At 39.2% G+C, this 27,898-nt stretch overlaps 1 protein-coding gene across 1 annotated transcript in view; it reads right to left on the bottom strand.

Moving 5' to 3' along the window:
• Window positions 1-6,329: 6,329 nt before the first annotated feature.
• LOC142143971 (putative cation-transporting ATPase 13A4) overlaps window positions 6,330-27,898 on the bottom strand; it is a 79,158-nt gene continuing 57,589 nt past the window's right edge. The window contains exons 16-24 of the mRNA XM_075202269.1: window positions 26,027-26,069; window positions 25,810-25,919; window positions 23,194-23,290; window positions 19,051-19,123; window positions 18,600-18,774; window positions 15,391-15,593; window positions 10,738-10,826; window positions 9,483-9,563; window positions 6,330-7,785 (exon numbers count right to left, since the gene is read on the bottom strand). Of these exons, the coding sequence (XP_075058370.1) occupies window positions 7,567-7,785; window positions 9,483-9,563; window positions 10,738-10,826; window positions 15,391-15,593; window positions 18,600-18,774; window positions 19,051-19,123; window positions 23,194-23,290; window positions 25,810-25,919; window positions 26,027-26,069 (1,090 nt within the window). The 3' untranslated portion in view covers window positions 6,330-7,566. The remainder of the gene's footprint in view (window positions 7,786-9,482; window positions 9,564-10,737; window positions 10,827-15,390; window positions 15,594-18,599; window positions 18,775-19,050; window positions 19,124-23,193; window positions 23,291-25,809; window positions 25,920-26,026; window positions 26,070-27,898) is intronic.

The raw sequence follows: 27,898 nt of genomic DNA, 5'->3' as shown, positions 1-27,898 counted from the left end.
AGGGAGAAGTGATTATGGCAGGGGACTTTAATGTTGTAGTAGATGATACCATAGATAGATCGTCCACTTAGCTCCCCCCCGCCAGTGGCTCGGAGTCCCGTAAACCTAAGGCCTTGGTGTCCCTTCTTTCCCACCACCTCCTCTTTGACTCCTGGATGCTTAGGGAACCCTCATCCCGTGATTATACATTTTACTCCCCGGTCCATGGTACCCATTCACGAATAGACATGGTCTTCCTTAGCCACGATCTGTCAATGAAGCTCAGGGCGGCTCATATACATCCGATGGTTTGGTCTGATCATTCTCCCATATCTGCCGACCTCTCAGAAATGGCATCTCGCCCTCGCCCCGCTACATGGCGTATTAATGATTCCATTCTCCATGATCAGCCACTTACCCTAGAGCTCCGGACCCTTCTTGAGGCGTATTTGCTCTTTAATGACCTCCCCGACACTTCCCCCATGACCCTCTGGGAAGCCCATAAGGCAGTAGTGCGGGGCCATCTTATTAGCATTACCTCACGCCGTAAGAAGTTGGCCATTTCCAAACGTGCATCGTTAACCAATCAACTCCAGACTCTGGAGAGACAGCATAAATTATCCCCGGATGAAGAAGTGTTAACCAAACTTCTAAAAGTGAGATCTGATTTGAACCTTCTTCTTTCTGAATCCAATGCTACGGCCCTAAAACGGCTGAGGCAGACATTCTACGAGAAGGGAAACAAAGCCGATAGAATATTAGCCGCCCGTCTGAGGGCTCAGAGATCTCAAAACAATGTCATGGCCCTAAAGTCTCCTTCAGGCTCACCCATATACCGTCCTGACCAAATAGGACGTGAGTTTCAAAAATTTTATTCCTCATTGTATAACTTGGATGCTCAAAATCCCGGGAGTGCTCCCCCTGCGGATACTATAGCAGCCTTTCTGAGACAAGCAAATCTCCATACCCTTTCTAGTAACCTATCTCAACAACTAAATGAGGAAATCACGTCGGAAAAGATACTAGCAGTCATCAAGTCCCAAAAAACCTCTAAGGCTCCGGGACCTGATGGCTTCTCCGCAGCTTATTACAAAAGATTTTCTCAGACTCTGGTCCCCCATTTACGCACCTTGTTCAATGCTATCTTACATGGGGATCCCTTCCCTAAATCGATGTTAGAGGCGCGTATTGTAGTCATTCATAAAGAGGGGAAGAACCCCAGCGACTGCGCAAGCTATTGTCCCATCTCCCTCCTTAATGTTGACATTAAGATTTATGCAAAAATCCTGGCCACCCGCTTAAACGAAGTCCTTCCGGGTCTGGTCCATTATGATCAGGTGGGGTTCATCCCGGGTCGCCAGGCTAGGGGTTATACTCGCGATAGACCTGGTTCAAATCATTAACCAAAGACGTCTTCCGGCCATGATGCTCTCACTGGATGCCGAGAAGGCGTTCGACCGAATTTCTTGGGATTTTATGACCCTTGCTCTGAAGGCGTACGGCTTCTCGGCTGAATTTCTGACTGGGATCTCCGCCCTATATAACTCCCCCTCAGCTAGGGTCTTGGTTAATGGATCTTTATCTAACCCTCTCTCGCTCTCCAACGGAACGAGACAGGGCTGCCCCTTATCGCCCTTAATTTTTTGATAGAACCCCTGGCGGCGATAATTAGGCAGTCGGCGTCGATCTCAGGTGTGACAGTGGGGCCGCGGGAATTTAAGGTCTCTCTCTTCGCGGACGACATACTTCTCTCTCTGACAAATCCTCAGGAGTCTTTACCCGCCTTATATAAACTTATAGATGAATATGGCCTCCTATCTGGCTATAAAATTAATTTTGTTAAGTCAGAGGCCTCCTCCATGCTTCCCCATCCCTCAGGAACAGTTTACAGACTAACTTTGCACTACGCTGGCAGACAAGTAAGATCAAATATCTTGGAGTCTACATCACCTCGACCTATGATAGATTGTTTCGGGAAAACTTTCCCCCCCTTCTGTCAAAAATCAAACAGGACCTGGAGACTTGGAAGAGCTATATTATATTGTGGCTGGGGAAGATTATCGCTATTAAGATGAACTTGGTCCCGAAACTTCTTTATCTTTTTCAAACCCTCCCCGTGAGAGTTCCCGAATCCGTGTTCAAAGATTTGCATTCATCCTTCTTAAAGTTCATATGGCGTGCCAAGCCCCCTAGAATCTCAATAGCAGTGCTTAAAAAGCCTAGGACTCAGGGAGGCAGAGGCTTCCCAGATATTAAATTTTATTATTTGGCATCCCATCTGTCTCAGGTGACGGTAAGCTATGCCCCTTACCAGTCTATATCGTGGGTGGACCTGGAGACCCACTATGTTGGGTTCCCCTCCATGGCATCAGTCTGGGGCTTGACCAATACAGATAGGCCACCAGCGGCCTCCTCTCTTCAATCCCTTAAATTCTGCTTATCCCTTTGGGACTCATGTCGGGTCAAATATAAATTGTCCTCCCCTATCTCACCTCTGACTCCTCTCTGGGGCAGCCCACACTTTCCTCCTGGCAATTCCACGCAATTTAAACATTGGATAAAGGCGGGAATACGGGTGGTCTCGGACCTGGTGGTCAATCAAACTTGGGCTTCTATGTCGGAACTTCACCATAGTTTTGAACCGTTTCATCCGCTTTATTTTGAGTACTTCCAGGTCCGACACTTCGCTATGTCTTTGCCCCCCCGGGAGGCTCTCCGGGCCCCGACCTCCTTTGAATATATGTGTCTACACTCACCTCTCACTAAAGGGATGATCTCCCAGATATACAACTGGCTCATAGACTACAATTTCGATGCTCCAGGCGGACATGAGCGGGAATGGGAGAGGGACCTGGGTCCTCCTCCAGACGACTTATGCTGGAAGGAGGTCAGGGAGGGGATTGCCAAGAGCTCGATCTCTACACTCATTAAGGAAACAGCCTATAAGGTGTACTATAGGTGGTACTATACTCCTGATAGGCTATCTCGAATGTTTCCTACGACCACTCCGAGCTGCTGGCGGGAATGCGGTCAGAGGGGTACGATGCTACACATATGGTGGACCTGCCCTCGCATAGCTCCTTTCTGGAACATGGTTCTCACACTCATAAACTCTGTGTCAGAACAACAGATAAGTTTGGACCCTTGGTCATTCCTTCTCTCTCGCCCTATACCTGATGAGAGCGGGCCTTCAAATAAGCTTATATCCCATATCTTGGCAGCTGCTAAATCCTTAATAGCAAAGCACTGGAAAGACCCTAGGGCTCCCTCTATGCAGGAGTTACGGTCTTACATAAGACATGTCGCAAACATGGAGAGTATAACGTGCTACCTTCATGATAAATCACATAATTTCGATAGGGTGTGGGCCCCGTGGTAACTACAAGAAAGCCGTAGCTGCCTACCCAATACGGCTCCCCCTCTTGCAGACGGAATAGCTCTTGGGCCGCCTCCGGACCCCCCAGGCTGGATATGGTGCGCTGCCGGTGAGAAATGTTTGTATACCAGTTTTCCTTTTGGTAGTCTATATAAGTGTGTGGTTTAGCTTTCTCTAGCAATGTTCCGAGCTTGTTTGCTTAATTATTTATTAGTTATATTGTTACCATAATTTGTGCCTTCCTACCCCCCACTCTTTCTTTCTCTCTCCCCCTCCCTACCCATATAAAAATATAAAACATAGAGGAGACATTTTGAATGTTAATACTTTCATGTCATTGGTGTTGTACCTTTTTCTGTTGTTTCCTCTTTAAATAGTTTAAAAAAAAAAAAAAAAACTATGAGAGGAATTCACAAATGTCACTTCCTAAATATTTCTTAAATTTCTTCTTAACTTTATAATATTAACAGAGTTATTTTCAATTTGTTCTAAACTTGACTATTTTGGACAAATGTTTTATGCTATGTAATTGCATGCATTTGTTTTGCAAGAGGCCGATTATTATATTCAGATGGAACACATTCAGTTTGAACAAATATAATTAAATCCCTGACATTGCTCACAGAATGGTTCTTATACGAAAATAATAATTATAGAATGGATACAAGTTTACATATGAAGAGCATGCAACTATTTTCAATAGTAGGTTGCACTCTAGTGGTGTATACGAGAATTACAAGTAGTTATAGTAGATTTGTAGATGAACCTATGGGCAGAGTTTTCTAAAAACAGTTTTGTTAACAAATCTGATATTTAAACGCTATATTTTTAAAGTAAAATTTAGAAATGTTGGTCTTTAAACAATATCTATACTATTGATCACTGTTTATCTATCCCACTATATAGAACTAATTTATATTCTTAAACAAATTTATTTATTCATAAGCTCAGTAAAACCATTAATACCACATTCATACTGCGGCAAAAACCTGGGTCGAAGCGTAGTATGAGTGGTGTCAGGTCTAATTCCTGGGAATTAGACCCGGGACTTTTGGCGGGGTAATTCCCAGGTCGCCTGCACTATGAATGGTGACAGCCAGGTTTCTCAACCTGGGTCTCAAACACAATTATAAAGTTTGGGTACAAAACAAAAACAAAAAAAACATCACATTATATCACAAGAGGAGCCAAATCAGAGCTCCTCTTGTGATGTTGCCATGGAGACCCGGGCAGACCCGTGTCCAGTATTAACAGGGTCTACCCGGAAAGCTCTTTCCGTGGGAGCCTCTGTCCCCCGGAAATATCCCGGGTTCATATACCCGGAATATTGCTGGGTGGCAGTATTAAAGCAGTATAATAGAAGTTCAAACAATAACATGAAGCATAAATATGTATTTATTGCAATGTTGCTAATCAATATTAATAAAAAAAACATTGTAATAATGACAGAGAAGCCATAGGGGTTTATTTACTAAACTGTGGGTTTGAAAAAGTGGAGCTGTTGCTTATAGCAACCAAATTCTAGCTTCATTCTGTAGAATGTACTAAATAACTAAAATCTGATTGGTTGCTATAGGCAGCATCTCCACTTTTTCTAACCTGCAGTTTAGTAAATATACCCACTAGAGATCATTTTCCCATAAAAAAAAACAACAAATGAAACCAACTGGTTTCGATTAAAAGTACTAGTAACATTCACAAATATTAATTAGAATGAAAAAATGTAAGCATTTAACCACAGAGAATATGTTTTATGAACATCTTCTTGTTGGCAAACATTAATGCAGAGAACTTTGCAGAATCAAAGTGGCTGACAACAGGCCATAATAGTTTGCAGAGAGGCAAGAGACATGGGGATATGCATAGTGTTACTCTTGCAATGGTATGGAGTTGTGAATGCTACGATATGTCCTTTATACATTAGATTGTTTTTGAAGTTCTCTAATATGAAAGTTTTGTTTCATTGTATACAGCTGCAAATTACATTAAATGGAGCAACTTATCAATATGCGTTGCTGTTGTGTTTTGCCAAGATTTGCCTGTTGAGTCTTAGAGGTGCTATTAAACCGCTTTACATGTTTACACACAAAATTTGTTACTCATCAGTTACCCAGTTTCATTTGTACAGTATCTATCATTAAAGTTGAACTCTAAAGTAATTGTAGGGCTCACCCACACAAGTAAAACTTACTATTGCATGTCATGTGTTCTCCTTAAGCACATAAAATATAAGCAAACCTTGCATTCTCCCATTTGTGTCATTCTAGTCTACTTCATTTCTATAGGTGTGGATAGCACAGGGATCACAGCATAGAGTAGACACCTTGCCTGCAGTGTATTACTTGTGCATCAATCACGTTGCTTTCTATTTAGAACATGACACATCCATTTTCTACCAAAGGGTACAGCCACACTATTTTCTCTAACATATTTAAAGCACTTAAATAATGTCTTCATAAGCATTTGGTGGTGGTTCTTCAGATCCACACTAAAGTGAATGAAGGCAATTTATTTAGCCTGCATGCTCTTGGATGCAGCTAAATCTTGATTTACTAGTAGAAAAAAAATATGGAAATAACCTATGTACCCCATTACTTGGTTTGACTTTATCCCACTTTTACAACTTATCAATCACAAACCATTCAAAATCTCTCATGAATTAGTGATAGAACAGCTGCCTCTCTTGTCCAGACTGTCAGAGTCTCAGATCCAGGGGCAGGCTGGGCTGAGGGGCATCTGCCCCCCAGGCTGGTCCCATAGTGGTCTACGTCGCTGCTGAATCGAGTCTTGTCCCCGGGCTAACATTTGCCAGCCCTCCCCTGCTCGGATCCATTTCTGTCAGGACTATAGCTCAAACTACAAACTTAGGCCATCATCTTCCTCACAGTGAAACCGGTGTAGAATTGTATTTTTTTTTCCCTTGTTTATGCAAGTGGAAACACAGGTAAAGTAAGAAAAACAAAATAAACCTGTCCATTATTAATAATCTTTATTTATGGACTGACAAATAACGCTAAACAAAAAAAAAAGTTCATCATCAGATGTACAGATTTCTAGATCCTCAGTCATTCTATCTGCATTTCTATTTAGATGCAATACATTATTTTTTTTACATCAAACTTTTATTTTATAATCCCGTCTAGAAACATCAAAACAGTATATATGTCACACGTACCCAAAAGATCTTTTACTATGAATAATCTACAAAAAATAAATATTAAAAACAATAAATTGCACAGAGTCCTTTACAAACTGCAAAATGTAAAAATCAGCGGAGGTCATGCTGTTTGTGAGATGTTTTCCACCCTTTATACAATTGCAACTGGCAGTATCTGTAGGAGTGTAAAAGTTTGCATCAGTTGGTAGGAGGAGAGGAGTTCACTGCAGAGCAAGGATTATGTGCATGAATGTGGCTACGTTTGCAGCCATTTGTAGAAATGAGATTTAACTTTGAGGGATAAGATTATACAAAGCTAAACTAGGCTTAGACTGTGGAGTGAGTGTGCAACTTGAAATCCATTAGCCATACAAATAAGCATTAATTGTAGATACACACATTTCCAGTTTGCAAATGACCCTTACTCTTTACCATTAGGCTAAAAAACAGAACCCTTACATAGGTGTAGCTAATCAAGTATATCAAAGGATAGGTATGCAATAGTTGTTGTTTTAAAGGAACAAGTGTGGAGATGTTTTGATAATTAATTAGTAATAGAAGTATTCTATTTTTGTAGAAGACTTCATTTTGCGTAATTTTAGTTCTGTAAAATTCCATATTTAAAAAAGGCTATTTTTTATAGCATTAATGGAGCGGGCTCAATTCTTTGGTGAATATTAAAAATACAAAGTCTAAATTCTAAAATTAGTTTGTAACCATCATATATAGCAATATAAAACTATGTTGGCATTAAAATCAACTAAAAGTATTCTACACTAGAAGAAAAATGTAGACTTAATCGAACAGTTTTAAATGAGTTAATGTTAAGGAGGAGTGATCAATTTTCAAATCAGCAGCTTGAGATTCCTTCTGCTGTTCAAATGATCACATTTAACTATATTTTCATAGATACTTATTTAAATTCAGTAGTTGGTAAATATAATTATCTTTCAAATTTTGAAAAGGAGCATGTCCAGTGGTGGTGTGCCAGACAATCACCCCATGGACAATTAGTCACAGCTCATACAAGGTTTTTTTTAATTAATATACTAGGTCATGAATGTTCAGTGTTCTCAAAAGTTGGGTTAATATAGTCTCCCATTTCACTTGTCAGTGCCAAGTCTGTGGGGATGGCGTGGTCTTTTCTGTTGCATGGAGGCCACTCAGAATCCTTTGCCAATAAGTGTTGTAGTTTTTTGTATGGACTCTTAGATCTATATCGAGTCAGACGTTTCACCAAGTTCCAGAGTGCTCTATTTTCAATGATAACTTCCTGGAGAAACAAATACATTTTACTCAATATATAACTATTGATAACATTGCTAAAAGTCAAGACTGCTAAAACCACGTTTTCCCCCCATCTCTTGCCAAATGAATATAGGAATCACATGAATAAAGATATTGAAGGGAAGCAAAGATTCTATCTCAGCAATGGCAGCATGTTTCACACTTGGACATCAGTGTCACATAATCAGGTTGAGGAATTATCTCTAGGTTGCAATAATCAATTCCTCTATTTCAGTGCCATAAATTTATAGTGCGCTGACATCACTCTTCATTGCCCAATTGGCAAAGGTCAAGAGTAACATTTAACACTGTTGACAATAAAACATATTGCTTCTCAATTTAGGCATGTGTAATGGAATAGATAATCACGTAGAGGCAATGTTATGGGCTGCATTTTTATAAGTGCCCAAAGAATGGTAAATACCAAGAATAATCTATAAAAACCTCAACAATAAATTTGCTAAAAAAAAATCTGAGTGAACTCTTGAAGTGCAGAAATGCAGGACTGTAAAATAAGGCAGCTATTGTGGCAAAGGATTGAATGAATAACCTACACATACCCACAAGTTTATTAAACCTTACAGTAGAGGTTAAAGTAATTTTCTATTTTTTACACAAGCCTATATCAAAGGAGGCCCAGCTAATACATCATTTACTGTACTTTATCAACTCTTTTTGTTCTAAGTTTCCAGCAGCAACACCCTTAGGCCTCAGACACCTGGCTGTTATTTTAAAGTGTTTAACACATTCTTGAAGCCTAACCAATGTATTTTGATCCTAATGGTCAAAAAACTAAATAAGCTACTGATTTCTACACAAACACACACTTTGACAAGTTAATTTCAACAGTCAATGAATTCAGAGTAAAGGAAACTTGCTAATATATTGTAACTATGCTAAACTGTTTTAGATTATGTATGATATTGTTATTGAAGATTGTTATGTTAATAAGAATATATAGTATCTTAAAGGAAGTTCTACATCTCTGTGCATTCTTTCCTGATATAATTAGCAGTGTCCATGTGATGTGTTGTGTATCTAAGCACAAATGATTATTTATTCATACTGTATACATGTATAGCAGAATCTGTGTGTAAGTGGCTGGAAGAAAGTTACAATAATACACACCGTATAAATAAGACTCACATCTAGGATACGTGATCTAGTGTGACTGTTAGACATTTATACAACTATATGCTATTCAAAGGGGAAGATTCAATTCAGCACAGCGAGTCTCTGGTTCTGTCTTCTGTCTTCTCTGTTTAGAATGAAATCTCTGCTCAATCTAAACATGCACATAGTACGCAATAAATACTGTCTTTTAAAAGTTCCCCTGGTGACACAGAGGTAACTGGTGCAAAGGAGATTTTATGCTATGACATTTATTAAGCTGACTAATGACACCATGAGTAACATAAGGAATAGCAACATGATTTAAGTCTTTCAAACAGATAAATAATAAAAAAAAGCTTTACAGAATAAAGATGCTCAAAACCCATACAGAGGGCACTACAAATACAGTTAGCAGGAATACGTAATTACAAAATACAAAACAGAGCAATTGCCTTATTCCACTTATTTTCTCCAGATTTGCCTCTACTAAGAATTGACACAATGTGATTATTGCCAAATAAGAAACCAGCGCTGCATCACAATCAGGGTTTGGCTTAACTGGACACTTACCTCTGAAAAATAAGATATAGCCAATATGATGAGCAGCATAATTATGATAGAACCTCTCCATAGGAGAGGGGTACAGACAAGCTAAGGAAACAATGAAAACAAGTTTACAATCAAATGTATTTAATTATAACATATAATCAATTTGAGCATTTTTAATATACTAGTCAAATGATTTTGAGCTAGTGTGCATGATCACTGCTGAAATCCTACATACATACAAATACACACACTAATATATATATTACAGTCAATGTGCAATTAATAGTTTAGGTCTTCTGTAATGTTCTATACAAGATATCTTGCATACTATCACATATAAGACTACTTAAATTCTTGATGCTATGTGCAACCAGTCAGTCCAGGTGATAATCCAGTACCAGCACTTCACCGAGGCTGCTATCCCCAATAAGGTGCATTTCTTACTTTCTGCATTCCTGAATGCCTAACTTTATAAACTTATTGAGCATAAAAACTAATAACTTTCTGTGGCAACTTTACCCTTTACTGATACAATGGGAGAAATTGAAGTGTTTTGTTAAACAGCCAGTTTGCAGCAATTTTTTTTTTTATTTTTATTTTTTTAGCAGTTTGCAAACCACCAGATTTACTAAAGGCCAAACTGCTTTTAATCATTGCCACTCTGAAATTTTAACATGGTGATTATGCAATTTGTGACATGTATCAAGTTGTGGTTTGCCAAACTACCGGAATATCCTGCCAAAAAAGAGTCGGTAGTATGAGGTGATATTGCTCAAATTGATCTCTGCTACTGTGGGTGTAGCAAACTGGTGTTGTCAGCCAATTTTTATTTTTATCTACCTGTTTGTATTGTGTATTATAATAATTTGTACTAAATTGCACTGTAAATAATATTAACTCACTGGTTGCTTTCATTTACAAAATGTAGAGCATACAGATTCATCTCGTTCTCTGTACAGATATGGTTTACTAAGGATGTTCTGCACTGAATACAGTACAAAATCGCTGGCAAAGTGTGGCGATTGCAAAGCATCAAAAAAAATAACTGCTTGGCAAATTTCTCCCAATTCCCTCATGTTCTTCTGAATCATTTTCGTCTGACAGTGTTCTTTATCACTAGTTTTTCTATTCCCATTGATAGTCATTGTTCAGTTCTACTAAATGAGTAGATCATTTACATTTAAATTTAAAAGTAATATTTAACTAGACTTTCTAAATTCTCAAACCATATATGAGACACATGCAAATGTTGTATATTCTGTATAAAAATACTCACTTCCATAGCAATATATAAACGAGCAATATTTGCAAATAACAGAAACAGGCAAACTGCAAATTGGATTAAAATTGTAGCTACAAATATATCTGGAAAACAAGAAAAAATAATTAGTTGATATTACTAATAACACGTGATTTTTCTGGATCCCACTCTGTCATTTCCCTGTGTAATAAAGCATTTTTTTTTCTTTTAAAGACTATTAAATTTCGTCACATAAAAATACAAACAACCGACATGGTCAAAAGGTAGCAGAAACAAATGATACCTTACAGTATAGGCTAGAAGAGAGGACCAAACTCGATTAAGTTATTTGCATAATATAAACACATATACTGGGTATAGTAGCACAGAATTGGAAAACTGCCTTGGAGGAGTATAGAAGTGTGACGATGTATACAGTGGGTAGGAAGAAGAATGGGGGGGATTGAGAACGAATCCAGGGACCGATTGACAGTATGCAGTGTGTAGTCTACTAAATATTAATCACAGGAAGAGGGCTGAGACACTGAGGATGGTCAGGTGGTTGGGCAGGATCAGAAGTACCATTATAAAGGAACAAGTCACCCCAGATTTAGGAATTTGTGGGTTTTCTTGTTTAGATATGCAGAGATTTTTTCCATAGATGCCAGGTACCAAAATTTGTTAATTAATTCCTGTCTAGAGGGAGGATCTGGATTTTTCCAATGCTTTCCAACTAGACATCTGGCAGCATTGAGGATTTAAATGGACAATTTGTCTGCATGTTTATCTAGAACTTCAATAGGAGAGCTGAGGAGAAATGACCTTGGACATTTGGAGACCTGGACGGTAGTGACGTCGCTAATAAGAGCAGCAACATCATCCCAGAAAGAAACAACCCGTGGGCAGGACCACCAGACATGGAGAAAGGACCCCCGTTCCCCACAACCCTTCCAACATAAGTCAGAAGTGGAACCATAGATTCTTTTCAGCCTGGTGGGGACAAGCTACCACCGGTAATATATCTTGTAGCCATTTCCCTTAACAAGGCATGAGATGGATGTCCTAGAGACTCTCTCTAATTTATGCCTAAGTTTCCTCATCCGGTCGCCTGTCCAAGTCAACCATCCATGAACTCAAGTGTGTGGGGGTGTTTGTATAATCTCCTTTTCTCTTTCAAGCAAACAGTTATGGCCAAACGTTTTGAGAATGACACATGTATTGGTTTTCACAAAGTTTGCTTTTTAGAACTTATGAAATGTTTGTAATTTTCCTTCAGTGTACCATAGCAACATCTGACAATAAGTGTCAAAGGCTTTTATTGACAATTACAATAAGTTTATGTAAAGAGTCAATATATGCAGTGTTGACCCTTCTTTTTGAAGACCTCTTTAATTCGCCCTGGCATGCTGTCAATCAACTTCTGGACCACATACTGACTGATGACCACCCATTCTTGCCTAATCAATGCTTGGAGTTTGTCAGAATTTGTGGGTTTTTGTTTGTCCACCCGTCTCCTGAGAATTGACCATAAGTTCTCAATGGGATTAAGGTCTGGGAAGTTTCCTGGCCATGGACCCACAATTTAGATATTTAGTTATCACTTTTGCCTTAAGGCAAGGTGCTCCATTATGCTGGAAAAGATATTGTTTGTCATCAAACTGTTCTTGGATAGTTGGGAGAAGTTGCTCTTGGAGCATGTTTTGGTACAACGATTCATTTATGGCTGTGTTCTTAGGCAAAATTGTGATTGAGCCCACTCCCTTGGCTGAGAAGCAACCAGACACATGAATGGTCTCAGGATGCTTTACTGTTGGCATGGCACAGCACTGATGGTAGTGCTCACCCTTCCTTCTCCGGACACGCGTTTTTTCAGATGCCCCAAACAATCTGAAAGGGGATTCATCAGAGAAAATTACTTTACCCCAGTCCACAGCAGTCCAAACCCTGTACCTTTTGCAGAATATCAGTCTGTCCCTCATGTTTTTCCTGGAGAGTAGTTGCACGTGTTTCCTTGGAGGTAACCATGGTTAACAGAAGAAGAACAATGATTTCAAGCAACACCCTCCTTTAAAGCTTCCAGTCTGTTATTCTAACTCAATCAGCATGAAAGAGGGATCTCCAGCCTTGTACTTGTCAACATATTTGCCTGTGTTAACGAGAGAAACACTGACCTGATGTCAGCTGGTCTTTTTCTGGCAGGGTTTAAATGCAGTGGAAATGTTGCTTTTGGGATAAAGTTCATTGTTATGTCAAAGAGGGACTTTGAAATTAATTGCAATTCATCTGATCACACTTCATGACATACTGTAGTATATGCAAATTGCCTTCATAAAAACTGAGGCAGCAGACTTTGTGAAAAATAATATTTGTGTCATTCTGAAAACTTTTGCCCATGACTGTATAGCGTGGAAATTATCCCTCTTCGAAGAGGCAAATGTACACACATGGATTCCAGGGGAGTTAAAGATCTCATTATATCAGGTTTAGGAAGGGAGTCAACATAGTATCTCATTTGGAGATAAGCATACAGGCTAACATTAGGAAAGTCAAATTTCTCCCACAACATCGATAGTGAAATACATTTGTCTGTAAGACGTCCCCCACCATCCCGATGTCCTTTTTCTGCCAGGCCCTGAAACAGGAGGAGCATTGTACTGGGGTAAAGGTGGAATTGTCCCAGAGAGGTTATAGGAGAATGAGTGGATGTGATCTCGAAATGGAGCTTGCAATATCCCACATCCAACAGGTGAAAAGGGCCATAAAGCGCAATCTCAACCAGAGGGATCTGGCACTCATTAGGACCCCCAAAGCTGAGCCTAAGGACGATATACGACAGCAGGAGTACTCCAGGTCAATCCGAGGGCCTTGGCATCTTGTAAGCCATTCCACAGCCTGGCTCAGATGAGTAACAATATAGTATAAGTGGATGTCCAGAAATCCCCTGCTGCCAATAACCGTTGTTCTGCGCAGAGTAGTGAATCTAGCGCGTGGGGTTTATGCTGCCACACGAATTGAGAGCGCCAGCGATGTAATTGGATTAGGATGGATCTAGGTATCTGCACCGGGAGAGTTTGAAAAAGAAAGCAAATGGGGCAGGATGCTCATCTTGAGGGCGAATACCCTATCCAGCCAGGAGATGATTAGTTTTTGCTACCTCGGCAGATCTAATTTAATTGCTTTAATTATGGAGGGGGAAATTTTCTACATATAAGGATTTGTAACGGCAAGTAATATAGACCCCAAGATATTTCATTTAGAATGCAGCTAGAAAAAGTTAAAGTTACTTTTAAGAAAACCCAGGGTTGGAGGTGGTACATGGAGAGCAAGGGCCTCAGTCTTCGATAGGTTGATCTTATAACCAGAAGCTGAACCATATGCTGTGAGAGTGGAAAACAGCCATGAAGGGGTTAACAATGTTTTATTTATCTCACTCCCAAATCTTAGTCATTTCTCACCTTGCGCACTTTTTGGGCTGGTGACATTCCAAGATCAATATCTGTAATTTTTTATGAACCCAGGCAAATTATACCATGTTTTTTTAAGATGATCAGTGCAGGACTGGCAAGTATTATTTGTACTAAGTTAAGAATATAGGCACATGGAGATCAAATGTTTCCATATCATGAATGCTTTTAAAGTGTGCAACTCATTTTCATTCACACCCCTCCAAAGATTTGCAAATCTTTTATTGCAGGTTCCTGTCTGTAAAGATTTTTTTTATAGTAGGGCTACTACTGGTTAGCCTACTTGTTCAATTTTTAGGTGCCATATGTTGTAAATATTGTAAAGAGTTAAAAACCATGGACATATGAGAGCAGTGCTTATATAAAAGTGAGGAATAATTGAAGAAATAAAACAGCCTTATCTTCTTCTCTGACTACGTTATAGTATCTTGTTTCCTGCGAAAATGGAAACCTATTGCCTGTTCAGGGGATTACAGTATCTAGGCAGCCTGCCAAAGTTAATAATAACAGATTTGTCAAATGTCAGTTCTCAATCATAGACTGCATAACAAGTCAGCCACTCCGTAAATGTCGGAGGCAAAACATGGCACATTCTAACAGTAACCATTTGTACCCAACTACACTACTGAAGCCATGGTGTGTTTAGCTGAAGTCCATTGGCCATTCGAGCCAATTCAAAATATAGGCACTATAGTCAGGGGTAAGTTATACTCAGTGGCAGGGAATCCAATAGCAACAGATTCAGGGAACAGTAGTAGAGCAAAACAAGATACTCAAGCAATGGCTTATTCAAGTGTTTATTTATAAGTCTAAACAGGACTCATGATGGATTTTTGTGGCTATTTTGGTTAATGGAAAAATTAAGAGCTAGTGACTAAACATGGAAATGTCAGATAATATTCCTATACAGGAAATCATATTTTATCATATTTCTGTATTGGGTCTTTGGAAGATAGTTCAATTTAGTCCGAATCACATTCACTCTTAACATTTAAACTGTCACAACCCTACAAAACTAAAGTCAATGTTAAAGACAGTATTCTCTTAAAGGTGAAAAACAATGTATATACACCAATATCATCCAGGTGCACATGGACCTTGGTAGAAAAGGAGAAATGTCCTATACCTATTTGGTAGTGTAAAGCTATAATTATAATTCATTGGAAACCTATATTAAATTAGGGGTTGATCATTTCCATTTAGACAGGTAGGAGGTCATACTTACAGTTTCTATAAATAGGCTGTCTAAATGGTTTTCCTTTTGAGAACACAAAAGCGATAATTAGACAATTCAAAGTGCTCAACAGCCAAACAGTGGTGTTTTCATAGCTCTGATACTCAGTCTGTACAGGCTGGTCCTGGGCATCTGTAGTATAATTATTACTACTCATGTTATATGAGGAACTCTTATTGACTGGACTGCAGGCGCTGTGGTAAGGGGGACAAAAAAAAATAATTTGTTAATTGTTGGAGCTTTTGTAACCAAAAACTCATAAGCGTTTTGCCAAATTTATAAATGCTACAATAATTTGCATTTTAGAACATAATCATTTATATACAGTGAGAATCTGTTGCATTTATTACCCATGTCCTTTGGGCAATTAATTATTCACTGTTCCTCAACAGTCTTAAAAGCCATTTAACTGACCAACTTTTTCACCAAAAAAAGAAATACTCTCTCATTCACAGAAATCTCATCAAAATTGTTGTCAAAATAATAAGCTTGTAGCAGGAATGTTATTATATAACTGGGCGAAAAAAAGCATTTTCCAAAGGTTCACCAGGGTAGGGGGCCCACCTTATGACAATTCTGCCAATTTAGATATTAAACTGAATTTTAACGTTTCTCAAATAAGCGCAGATTCACACAAAATTGCTGTATATTTCATACTGATGAGATCCAGGAAACCCCATTTACAAAGCAGTAGTGACCAGCAATAGTCTATCACTGGAACACTGCTGCTCTACATTTATCGTCTATGGGAGCTAGCCAGAGAGGGGAGCTGATCTCTTAATTGCTGCCATAGACCTACGTGTCAGTCCTGCACCCTTCCTAAATCCTCATCCAGCTCCAGCACTTTATAAACCATAGCAACAACAGCTCAAAGCTGGTACCTTATTGACGTAGGAGGGCAAAAAAACACCACCACTTTAACACCTTTCAGAAGCAAACAAAGGCATCTCAACTTCCATTGGATTGTGGACTGGGTTAATGAACTTGGGCTGGCTGTGGGGCATCTACCCCCAACTCTGGTCCCATAGTGGGCTACCTTGGGCTGGGTCAGTGGTGAACAATAGTTTGGGGGTGGCTGAAGTATTTAGTTCAAATAAAGTTTGTGTTCTCTTTTTTAGTTTTAAACTTAATTGGTATAACATTAAATGTCAACATTGTCACTCGAACATTCATCATCATCTATTTATATAGCGCAACTAATTCCTCAGTGCTGTACAGAGAACTCATTCACATCAGTCCCTGCCCCATTGGAGCTTACAATCTAAATTTTCTAACATACACACAGACCGAGAGATACTAAGGGCAATTTGACAGCAGCTAATTAACCTATTGGTATGTTTTTGGAGTGTGGGAGGAAACTGGAGCACCTGGAGGAAACTCACGCAAACACAGGGAGAACATACAAACTCCACATGGACATGGCCATGGCGTGGAATTGAACTCATGACCCCAGTGTTGTGAGGCAGAAGTGCTAACCACTAAGCCACCGTGCTGCCCACATACTGTTTATTACCGTAGCCCCCACACAGTCCAAGAGAGTAATCAAGAGCCCCAGTGATCTTCAGCATAGTGAAAGGAAGACTCACTCTTGCGTCCACCCACATAGAGGTAATAATCCTGCGCTTGCTAGATTGGGCTGATTTTTGCCATGGCAGGTAGACCCCAAGCTTGTGATTTCCTTCTAATACCCCATTCATACTGCACCAAAATCCCGGGTTTTTGCCGGGGCGAGCTCAAACGACCCGAGTCTTGGTGCAGTATGAATGGTACAAGTCAAAAATCCTGGGTCTAAAAACCCAGGTCTTCAACCCGGGATTTATCGAGGGGTAATTCCCGGGTCGGACCCGGGTTGCCTGCACTATGAATGGTGCAACCCGGGTTTTTCAACCCGGGTTGCACAGAAAACAAGCTGATTGGCTTGTGATGTCACAGACTGGCTTCTCCAGCATCAGGGCCGGAATTCTTGATGTTCAGTTGTACTGCTAGCACTCCGTCCAGGAAACAGGATTTTAATATCAGTGGATGTTGTGGCACTTTTATTGTTACCTTTATCTCCTGCTCATTTTGTTTTTTTTAACTGGGCAGTATAACAACCTGTAGCCAATCAAATCCCTGGAGCATTCACAGAAGCACAACGTTTTTCAGGAAAGTTAATTTTGTGGTAGGCAGTGACTGTGTCAGTGAGGACAGAGCTAATTAGATGGTGGAAGAAGCAGGGTCCTCCCAACAGCACAGTGATATGAGTGTGTTTTATTGTCATTCCCCTTCACTTAAACATATCATTGAGGGCTTTATTTTCAGTATTTCAATGACATCACCATTTTTCAGCCAATGAAAACTGCTCTGGTGATGACTCCCACAAATTGCCAGGGCACAGACTTGTGCAGTATGAATGGGGTCAACCCAGGAAATTCCCGGGTCCGAGGTGCAGTATGAATGGTGTTTCTGAGCTGGGACGCTCCGAGCCCCGGCAAAAACCCGGCTTGAAAAACCTGGGATATTGCCGGGGCGGCAGTATGAAAGCGGTATTATAGAGAGATCAGCTATATATCCCAAGCTTTAGCCAAAGGGCTATTAAACTTTCATATTGGACCCTGATGATATCTGTGAATCAGGTATCCCACCTCTCCAATTTAATATGGAGGCTTCTCACTCCTTGAAAAAGGTACCCTAAGCAAAAAACTATATTTAGAAATGCACTGACTGAATCACTTAACTAATGTGTTATCAAGCTTCATGACTTTATCAGATACAATTCATCAGAGATAAAACCAACAATGGTAATATATTACTAAACCCTGCTCTGAATGCAAGTCTTTATTGTAAACAAAGCCAAATCTGTAATCCCATATTTCATCTGAGAATTTGTGTAACTGCCCTAAAATAAAAAAATAAATAAAAAGATTTGATATATACTGTGCTGCCGTTAGCATTTTAAACTCTAATTGGCTAGAGGTTGTTCTAACCCCCACCTATTTCATCCTTTGTTTATCCTTATGGCCAGTTCTGAAGAATGAATACAACAGGGGCTCTGACCCTAGTCATAGATGTTATAAATGGGGTGAAGCTGGCATACTAACAATAAAAAAAAACTAAAAAAAAAACACTTATGCATTGGATTTTTCCCCCCCAAAACTATGTACAGTACATTTTCAGAAAAATAATGGAGATGACAAGGGAATTCAAATAATTTAGCTTACCTGAAGATATCATTGGATTTGTACCAGAGTTGGTCTTGTACAATGAGAAAGCCACAGATTTGTAAGATAAGAGTTAAAATAATGTTAAATGTCACAGACAGGAGCAGCGGAGGAGAGACCAGTTGTGCTGGAGGCCTATACGGGGCCAGTTTTGGATAGGCATGATTCAGACTCACTGTAACATAAACAACAACTGTAACAAACAAATAATAATAGTTGTTCATGGTGTGCCAATAACAGTGGCTCTTCTATTCATCATCCCCCTGATGCATTATTATTTAGTATGCATCATTCAAATTACACCCCTCCACATTGGTTAGAAAAAGAGAACAGGCAATGCAAAGTCACTATATTATTGCTTGTGTAATAAATTGCAGGAAGTACACTGGAATGACTTTTGGAATTTGTTGGCGCAGTTGAAAATTAGACAGAAACATGCAGTAGCACTTACTAGTCACACCGATTACAGTAGTTATGGCCAAATCTTGGAAGAGAAACTGGTAATTTGCAAAGGAGTTTTTTTGCTGAGGGGAATAAAATTGACAAAAAGATTGGCATTAGGTATTAAGTCAATAAACCAATTAAAGTAAGACACCCGTTTCATCAAGTTAGAAAGGTTACACGTACACATTTATCTTGGCTTTACAAAGTACACTTACAGGAGAAATATACATAATTGACGAGGTTGAAGAGAGACACCAGTCCATCGAGTTCAACCTATTTTGGATCTCCTGCGATCCCTCACTTATATTTGGTGGTTGCTTACTCTGGATCAATTTCAATCTGTTTCAATTGTGAAAATCCCCCCAGACCCAATATTGCAGTCCTATTTTACCCTATATCCACTACTATCCTCCATTAACAGTCATATCCGTGGATACACTTTTCTGCAAAAAAATTGTCTAACCCTTTCTTAAACATATCGATTGAATCTGCCATCACAACCTTCCTCGGCAGTGAATTCCATATCTTACTGTAAAGAGCCCCTTCCTTTGCTAGTTGTGAAATTTCCTCTCCTCTAACCTTAGGGGGTGACTGCATGTCCTGTGTATATTCCTTGGGGTAAAAAGTTCACATGAAAGTTCTCAGTATTGACCCTTAATGTATTTGTACATAGTAATCATATATCCTCTTAGTCGCCTCTTTTCTAACGTAAACATGCCTAAACTGGCTAACCTTTCCTCATAACTTAAAATTGATAAAGGGTATGGAGTCATTGTCGCCCTTCTCTGAACCCTTTCTAGTTCCAAATTATCTTTTTTTATAGAGTGGTGCCCAGAACTGTACTGCATATTCAAGATGAGGTCCTGCCAACGATTTATACAGTGGCAAAATTACACTGTCTTCCCTTGCATCTATGCCCCTTTTTATGCATGACAATACTTTGTTTGCCCTTGCAGCTGCTGCTTGACATTGAGCACTATTGCTAAGTCTACTATCTACGAGCACTCCCAAATCCTTTTCCATTATAGATTAAACTAAATGGAATTAATTTAGGAGATAGATTGCGTTCTTGTTTTTGATCCCTGAATGCATAACTTTACATTTTTCTATGTTAAACCTCATATTCCAATTAGCCACTCAATCCTCCAGTTTATTTAATTCCCTCTGTAGAGAAGCTACATCTTACTCTGATTTTTTTACCTTACAGTTTAGTGTCATCTGCAAAAATACAAACTTTACTCTCTAAACCATCACCAAGGTCATTAATAAATATATTAAAAAGGAATGGCCCCAGTACGGAACCTTGAGGTACTCCACTTAAGACTTTTGATCAATTAGAAAATGTTCCATTTATCACAACTCTCTACTCCCTATTCTCTAACCAGTTTTTGATCCAAGTACAAATGTTTCCTAGACCCAGCTCCCTTATTTTGTAAACAAACCTCTTGTGTGGCACTGTATCAAAAGCCTTTGCAAAATCTAAGTAGACCACATCTTCTGTGCTGCTCTGGTCTAAGTTCCCACTAACTTCCTTGTAGAAACTAATTAGATTAGTTTGACATGACCTAACCCTCATAAATCCATGGTGATTCCCACTAATAATCTTCTTGCGCACCAAGTAATCCTGAATACTATCCCTTAATATACCTTCCAGTAGTTTCCCTACTATTGATGTCAGGCTTACAGGTCTATAATTCCCTGGTTGTGATCTCATCCCCTTTTTAAACAACGGCACCACATCGGCTATTCGTCAGTCCCTTGGTACTGAGCCTGATGAGATTGAATCTACGAAAATTAAGAATAGCGGTCTAGCTATTTCTGAGTTTAGCTTCATAAGAACCCTTGGGTGTATGCCATCTGGACCTAGAGCTTTATTTATCTTAATATTCTTCAGTCATCTTTGGACTTCTTCCTCTGTCAACCAAGTATTAATTAATGGTATGGTTTCCTTTCCATTTTTATGTATTATTCCTACCATTTGTTCATCCTTAGTAAATACTGAAGAAAAGAAAGTGTTTATTACCTCTGCTATTTCCTTAGAAGTGAGATGGGTGAATTGATAAATGATACTTAGGGGTCCTATATTATCTTTTTTAATCCTTTGCCATTTATATACTTAAAAAACTTTTTGGGGTCTGTCTTACTTTCTTTTGCAACTTGTTTTTCATTTTTTAAATTAGCCAATCTGATTTCCTTTTTGCATGTTTTATTACATTCCTTGTACCCACGGAAAAACTCCTCAGACCCTTCAGACTTAAACAATGTAAATGCATACTTCTTACTTTGCGTTTCGTCCCTTTCCTTTTTATTTAGCCACATTAATTTAGACTTAATTCTTTTACATTTATTTCCCATAGGAATGAACTTATACGTGTATGATTCCAACAGACAGCCCACTTTTCTTCCCTATTTTTTCCTTCAAAAACTTTGTCCCAGTCTATGCTCTTTATAGACTCCTTTAAACTGTAGAAAGGCAAATCTTAATATGCTAAAGTCCTAGTTTATCCCTTGTACCATTGCTTCTGGAAACTAATTTCAAATGAGACCATATTATGATCACTGTTTCCCAAGTGTTTCCTTACTTGAATATTTGATATTACGTCTACATTATTTGTTATTACTAAGTCCAGTATAGTCTGGTTCCTAGTTGGTTCCTCTACTAATTGGGACATGTAATGGTCTTTTAGCATGCTCAGAAACCTATTTCCCCTAGCTGTACCATAGGTCTCAATACTCCACTCAATGTCCAGATAATTAAAATACCCCATAATTAAAACTTGACCTAGTTGTGTAGCCTTTTCAATTTTCTGTAGAAGATGGTCTTCCTCACTCATACTAATATCTGGCGGTTTATAGCATATCCCTATCAGCAACTTCCCTTTTTCCTCCGCTGGATATTGCCACCCACAATGCCTCTATATTATCAACAATATTCTGATAAATAACTTCCTGAATACTTGGCTTTAATTCTGGCTTAATATAAAAATACATACTCCTCCTCCCCTTTTATTTACCCTATCCTTCCTGAAGACAGTATAGCCTTCCAGGATGAGCAGTATGATATTATAGGTATTACGGAGACCTGGTGGGAGGGTCAAGCAAGTATTTATGCGATGGACATTGAGAGTAGTAAGGAGGAATTTAACAAGAGTCAAGGGGGTGGAGAGGGGGTAAAGGGGGAGCATAGCCGATAAGGAGAGGCCGTTTTTAAACCAAGAAGAAATACCTAAGAGAGGAAATAGACTTGAGTGTATGCTTGCAAATGCAAGAAGCCTGACAGGTACAATGGGGGAGTTAGAACTTCTAGCAATGAATGAGCAGTATAATGATATAGGTATTAAGGAGACCTGGTAGGATGATGCACATGACTGGGCAGCCAACTTGACAGGCTTTTGTGCCATTTTTGGATTACAGTACACATCTAATCAGTGTCAGAGTTCTTTTCCCTAAAATTATTTCAAAGGGCTAATTACATTTAAAATATAACTTAAAACATCATTTTATTGCTATGCAGCAATGTAACAGTCTATGGCAATGGTTCAGACGCTGACACACCTGCTGTCACACCTGCCGCATAATTAGTTTGTTTGTGAATCATCTTATGCTGAAATATTGTGATAAATAAAACTTGCTGGTATAAAGGTGAAGAAAAACAAGACAAAAAACAAAGCAAATCTTAGTTATATTTTAAACCAAGTAATATTTAGATTTTTCCTATTATCCACATTACATGTTTAACCCCTTGTATCTTCCAAGATGTTAACTTAATATATCCAGTTTTTGTGACATATCCAACATACAGTAGTAATACAAGGATAGGTCGCTACTTGAGAATCACTAAGAGGCTTATATTTTAAAAATTCAACTTGGGAAAATTAAAAAAATTGGAACCGCTATGTATTATAGCTTGTTCACCCATATGCTGCCTGGATTGCTATTAATAATTGTATTTTATTTTCCAGTAGTTAAGGTGTATATGTACAGAGCGTAATACAAATTATTTCACTGACAACACATTGCCATTAACACTAGAATCTCTGTCACAAGAAGATTGACATGAGGTGTAGTTGTAGATAAGGGATCCCAACCCCCACAAGACATCACAATAGAATTATCCACCACAGATATTTTTCTCTGATAGAACTTTTACCCAGTAAAGTAGCAGCACACCGATGTATTGGATCATACTATAAAGTGCCATGTACTTGAATACACAGAAAGAGGTAACAAGAGCAGCTCTTCCTTCCCTGCAAAAGAGTACAAAAACCAGTCAATGAATGATGGTAAATAAAGTCATATTTTATTGTATTTTCTAACTATTTAAATAAAGACTCGCCCCTCCCTGTGCCTCGTGCCCAAGGACTCACCCCTCCCTGTTCCTCGCTCCTCCCTGTGATAATAATTGTGTTAGAAAACAAAGTTTTGTCTTTTCATATTTGCACAGATGAGCTTATTTCTCCTCCTGGCACATTCATAGGTGCAATCTTACATCCTGGTTTTGGGAACTGCACCCGGAAATTTAGTTTGTGAATTCTTTTGCAAGTCTGACTGGAAATGCACATGGCAGAAGAGATCTTTTTATTCTTTCCACCATCACTTACAGACCACTCCTTTATTGATATAAAAGTTTTCCTTCTTTCTCCTCAACTGAGCCTACACAAAGCAGTAATATGTCTTAATCACAATAGTAAGGTGACATTGGGGTGGTCTTTAATAGGTGTCACTGTATGTTTTAATGTTTTTATTACATTGGTCAAAAGGAGCCCAGATATTCTCAGAAATGTCCCCTGTAAAGTGCACCTGGAAGGTGCCAAAGTTTTCCTCACCTAACATGGATAGTCATAATTGTTACGATAATAAAATATTATAAAAGCTAATATTATAACCTGTGTGGCGATTGTATATTATGCCTATATTTATGTGGTTTTCCTGTGGATTCCTCCAATAGCTCATAAACATACTAGTAGGTTAATTGGCTGCTGACAAAAATGAACACTAGTGTGTTTGTATGTATAGGTGTATGTGGAGTAGGCTGTAAGATCCAATGGAATCGGCACCAATGCAAATAATTAAATATTCCCTGTACAGTGCTGAATAATATGATGGAGCTATATAATTGATAGAGAGAAAATGGATCTATGACTTCACACTAAATAGGGTTTAGATAAGACTTCTATTTACTCAATCTAATTTAAGTAACCTCATCCCACAAAAATAAACCTCAATGATTCATATAGGTCATACTTGCCCACTTTCTTCAGCTCCTTACCGGGAGCCAGCCAGTGGAGGGGGCGGGACGACCAAAATCGCGTCAGCGGGGGGGAAGGGGGGGGCCAAATGCCGCGATTCACCGGGAATCGCGGTGTTTGGGATCCAATTCTGCCCACTTCACTAGGAAGTGGGGCACTTCCTAGTGAAGTGGGCAGAATTCGGGAGATTTCCACACTTGCCCAGGAGACTGGGAGACTCTCGCAAAATGCGGGAGTCTCCCGGACATTCCGGGAGAGTTGGCAAGTATGATGTAGGTGCATTCACAATTTAGAGGCCTACATTCATGCATAGTGATCTGGTATTTTTATCAACTGTTAATCAAACACAACTGATGGAACAATGCAAAAAACGGATGAGAGATTAATGAATCGTCTTGAAGACTCAGACGTGGCTGTTGATGCTATTTAGCAGTGAATAATTGATATTGCAACTTCCTGCTATCTGGCATTCCTGACACCCATATATCCGCACTTCAATGTTTCATAAATGCTGCTGCAAGTCTGATCTTCCTCTCTCACTGCTCCACATCTGCTGCGCCACTTTGCAAATCACTACAATGGCTTCTTGTGTCCTCGAGAATCATATTCAAATGGCCTGCCCTTACCTACAAAGCCCTCTACAACACCACCCTTGCATACATGTCAAATCTCATATCAAAATACTCTCCCTCCCACCCTCCGAGATCTACCTCTGACCTCGCCTTGTCTCTTCTCTGGTAACCACCTTTCTCTCACACCTACAAGGCTTCTCCCATGCTGCTCCCCACATGTGGAATTCCCTACCACGCTCAATCAGACTTCAAATCTTTAGGTGCTCTTTTAAAACCCATCTCCCGATAACACTATTCACACTAATGCACCTTCACAACTATCCCAATCTCCACTCTGAGCCGCTCCTGTTATTTCAGCTGTGCGCTCTTTCACCTAGAATGTAAGCTTTCTAATGTGCTGGGTCCTTCATACCTTTTGTTTTCATGTTTGTTTTGTCTACCTTGTATGTCACTATTTTATGTATGTACTGTTTTCCCTACTGTACGGAGCACTGTGGTTCCTTACAAATTATTAATAATAATAATAATAATAATAATAATAATAATAATAATAAAACTCTTTAGTAACATCTCTAACCATGGAAACAAACTATGCATTGCAATGACTAACAGGAGAATATAAAAAAAAAGTTTGTGCAGTCCATAAGAATGGACAAGACAAAAAGGTTTGTGAAAGACACGAAAGTGGACAACAGACAAGAAATCATTAAAACACTGTTATAGGGGTTTTCACACATGAGTCCCTGGAGAATTTAGAATGAACTACATGCCAAGTAATTAACCAATAGTGATCCTGTGAATGACAATGAAAACTAAACACTGACGAAAAGAGAATCTCATTGTTAAATAACTATAAAACAAAAATACAATTAATTTGAATTTAGCTGGGTCTTAAAACAATGCCTTAATTGTTTGAGTCAGAAAATAAAAGGTCTGAAAACTTACTTTAAGAGGTGTGGGACACATTCAATGTTCGGAGTGCTTGATGTGAATGGTGAAGCCACAGATGCTTCTTGCTCAGACAGAGAAATTCCAACATGAGCCATTTTCAGGGCCTGGAATGAGTAACTATTTAGGGGAAACTTCAACAAGTATCAAAGTCATTACATATAGACTATTAACAAAAGGAACACATTACACTTTTTTTTTTTTTTTTACTTACACCACAGTCATTTGCACCGTCACCACACATACCAACGTAATATCTATAAAAAAAAAAAAAGGAAAACATATTTAAAAGAAAAAAAACAAAAAAAAACACAAAAAAGTGCAAAGCTTTCATGATTTCAACAATTTAAATGAGTTACATACTTACACCTAATACTGTAAATAGAGCATACGCAAGTAGCGTAGTTCATTGCGTAAGCTATATTTACAGTATTAGGTGATTTCCCCAATAGCATGGGAAAATCACATAATACAGTACATAGAGCTTGCGCAATGAACGTAAGTTCATTGCGTACCGGACCTCCTACTAGGTAGGAGGTGTTAGCGGCGGCTCCTGCTTTTTTTAATTTTTCTGCAAGCAACATTAAAGAGTCGTGGGATGTACAAATATGGGGCCCTCCTGGCCGAAGCAAAGAAGACTTCTAGCAACAAGGGGCCCCTCCTGGGCGAAGTCCTGAAGAGATTTTTCAAGCACAAACTTTTGGATGGTATAATGAATCCGGGACCCGGGCAAGCCGGACAATTGGATGGCATAATTAATGTGGGACTGGGGCAAGCAAGGACAGTTTGGACCAGAAAGAGGACATCTTTGGTGAGTATTTGGGGTGTTTTTATTTTTAATAAATATATGTGGTGTAAATGAGGGTGGTTACTGTGTTTATTGTGGGGTTTTTTATTTTTATTAAATGTATGTGGCATTTATCAGGGTGTTGGGGTTTATTTAACTTTTTTTTTTTGTGGAACTACAGGTCCCAGCAAGCCAGGGATGTCAGGGCATGTTGGCACTTGTGGTTCTCCAAGTGCCAACATGACCTGGCAGCCGTGGGTATGCTGGTGCTTGTAGTTATACAAGCAGCAGCATGCCCACACTATTATTGGCAACCTGGCTGGCTGGCACTTGTAGTTCCACAAAACAAAATGGCGTCAGTTTGTTATTTTAACTCTTTATCGCCGTATTACCCTACTACCCACAGCCCAGGGGTAGTAGGAAGAGCCCTTGTGCTATTAGCACTTGGCTGGGGGTCTCTAGGAGGGCGGACCCCACTCCCTAGGGCTATAGTGCCGCCAACCCTGGCTGGTTTGTCTAGTGCTGGTAAAGTGAAAATCGGGGAGGACCCCACGCAAAATTTTCCCCCGATTTTCACGGACCAGCACTAGTCAGGCAGCACTAGGTTTAAGCAGGAATAGCGGGGGGACCTCACGCTTTTTTTTAAAAAAACTTTTATCTGATCTTTAACATTTTGACAGCTGCCGGAACTCCGGCAGCTGTATGACAGGGCAGTGTAACAGAGATGTGTTTACAACTCGCTGCTACAACACAGGAGAGTTAGCTAAACATGGGAGTGTTTACATCGCAGCAAATTTGCCAGAAATGACCAGCGATTTTGAAGATCTGGGTCAAAATCGCACCTTGATACATTTCTATTTTTTTTCACTAAAATCGCGGGTTAACACCCGCCACTTGCCGCGATTTTAACACGCTGTCAAAATCGCATTCATCCCTTGGTCTATTTGCCAAATAATTTGCTAATTTATAAAAACTGCTACACATTAACAAGCTGGGTTACCTGGTGTTTCGCGGGTGGTATTTGTAAATATATAAAAGGGGCGGGGAAGTAAAGAGGAATAAAAAACTAAAAAAAAAAAGGGGTAAAAAAAAGGGGTAGGTGGAGCAAAGGAACAGGTGAATCAAAGAGGAAAGGGAGTAATATACAATTTTCAAAAAGATGACATATCCAACACATTATATGAGGCAACAGAAATCGTTATGTATTTCTAACGCTATATAGTATAAATCCTCACAAGACCAGCCCCTTCTCCTATACTGGGTTTCTATTAGGTAAATTAAAATACCAGATTAAAATAT

This window comes from Mixophyes fleayi, chromosome 3, assembly GCF_038048845.1.
Source record: "Mixophyes fleayi isolate aMixFle1 chromosome 3, aMixFle1.hap1, whole genome shotgun sequence".
In the NCBI taxonomy this organism is placed as follows: domain Eukaryota; kingdom Metazoa; phylum Chordata; class Amphibia; order Anura; family Limnodynastidae; genus Mixophyes; species Mixophyes fleayi.
Note: the sequence above shows the minus strand (reverse complement) of the source record. Positions and strands in the feature narration are given on the sequence as shown.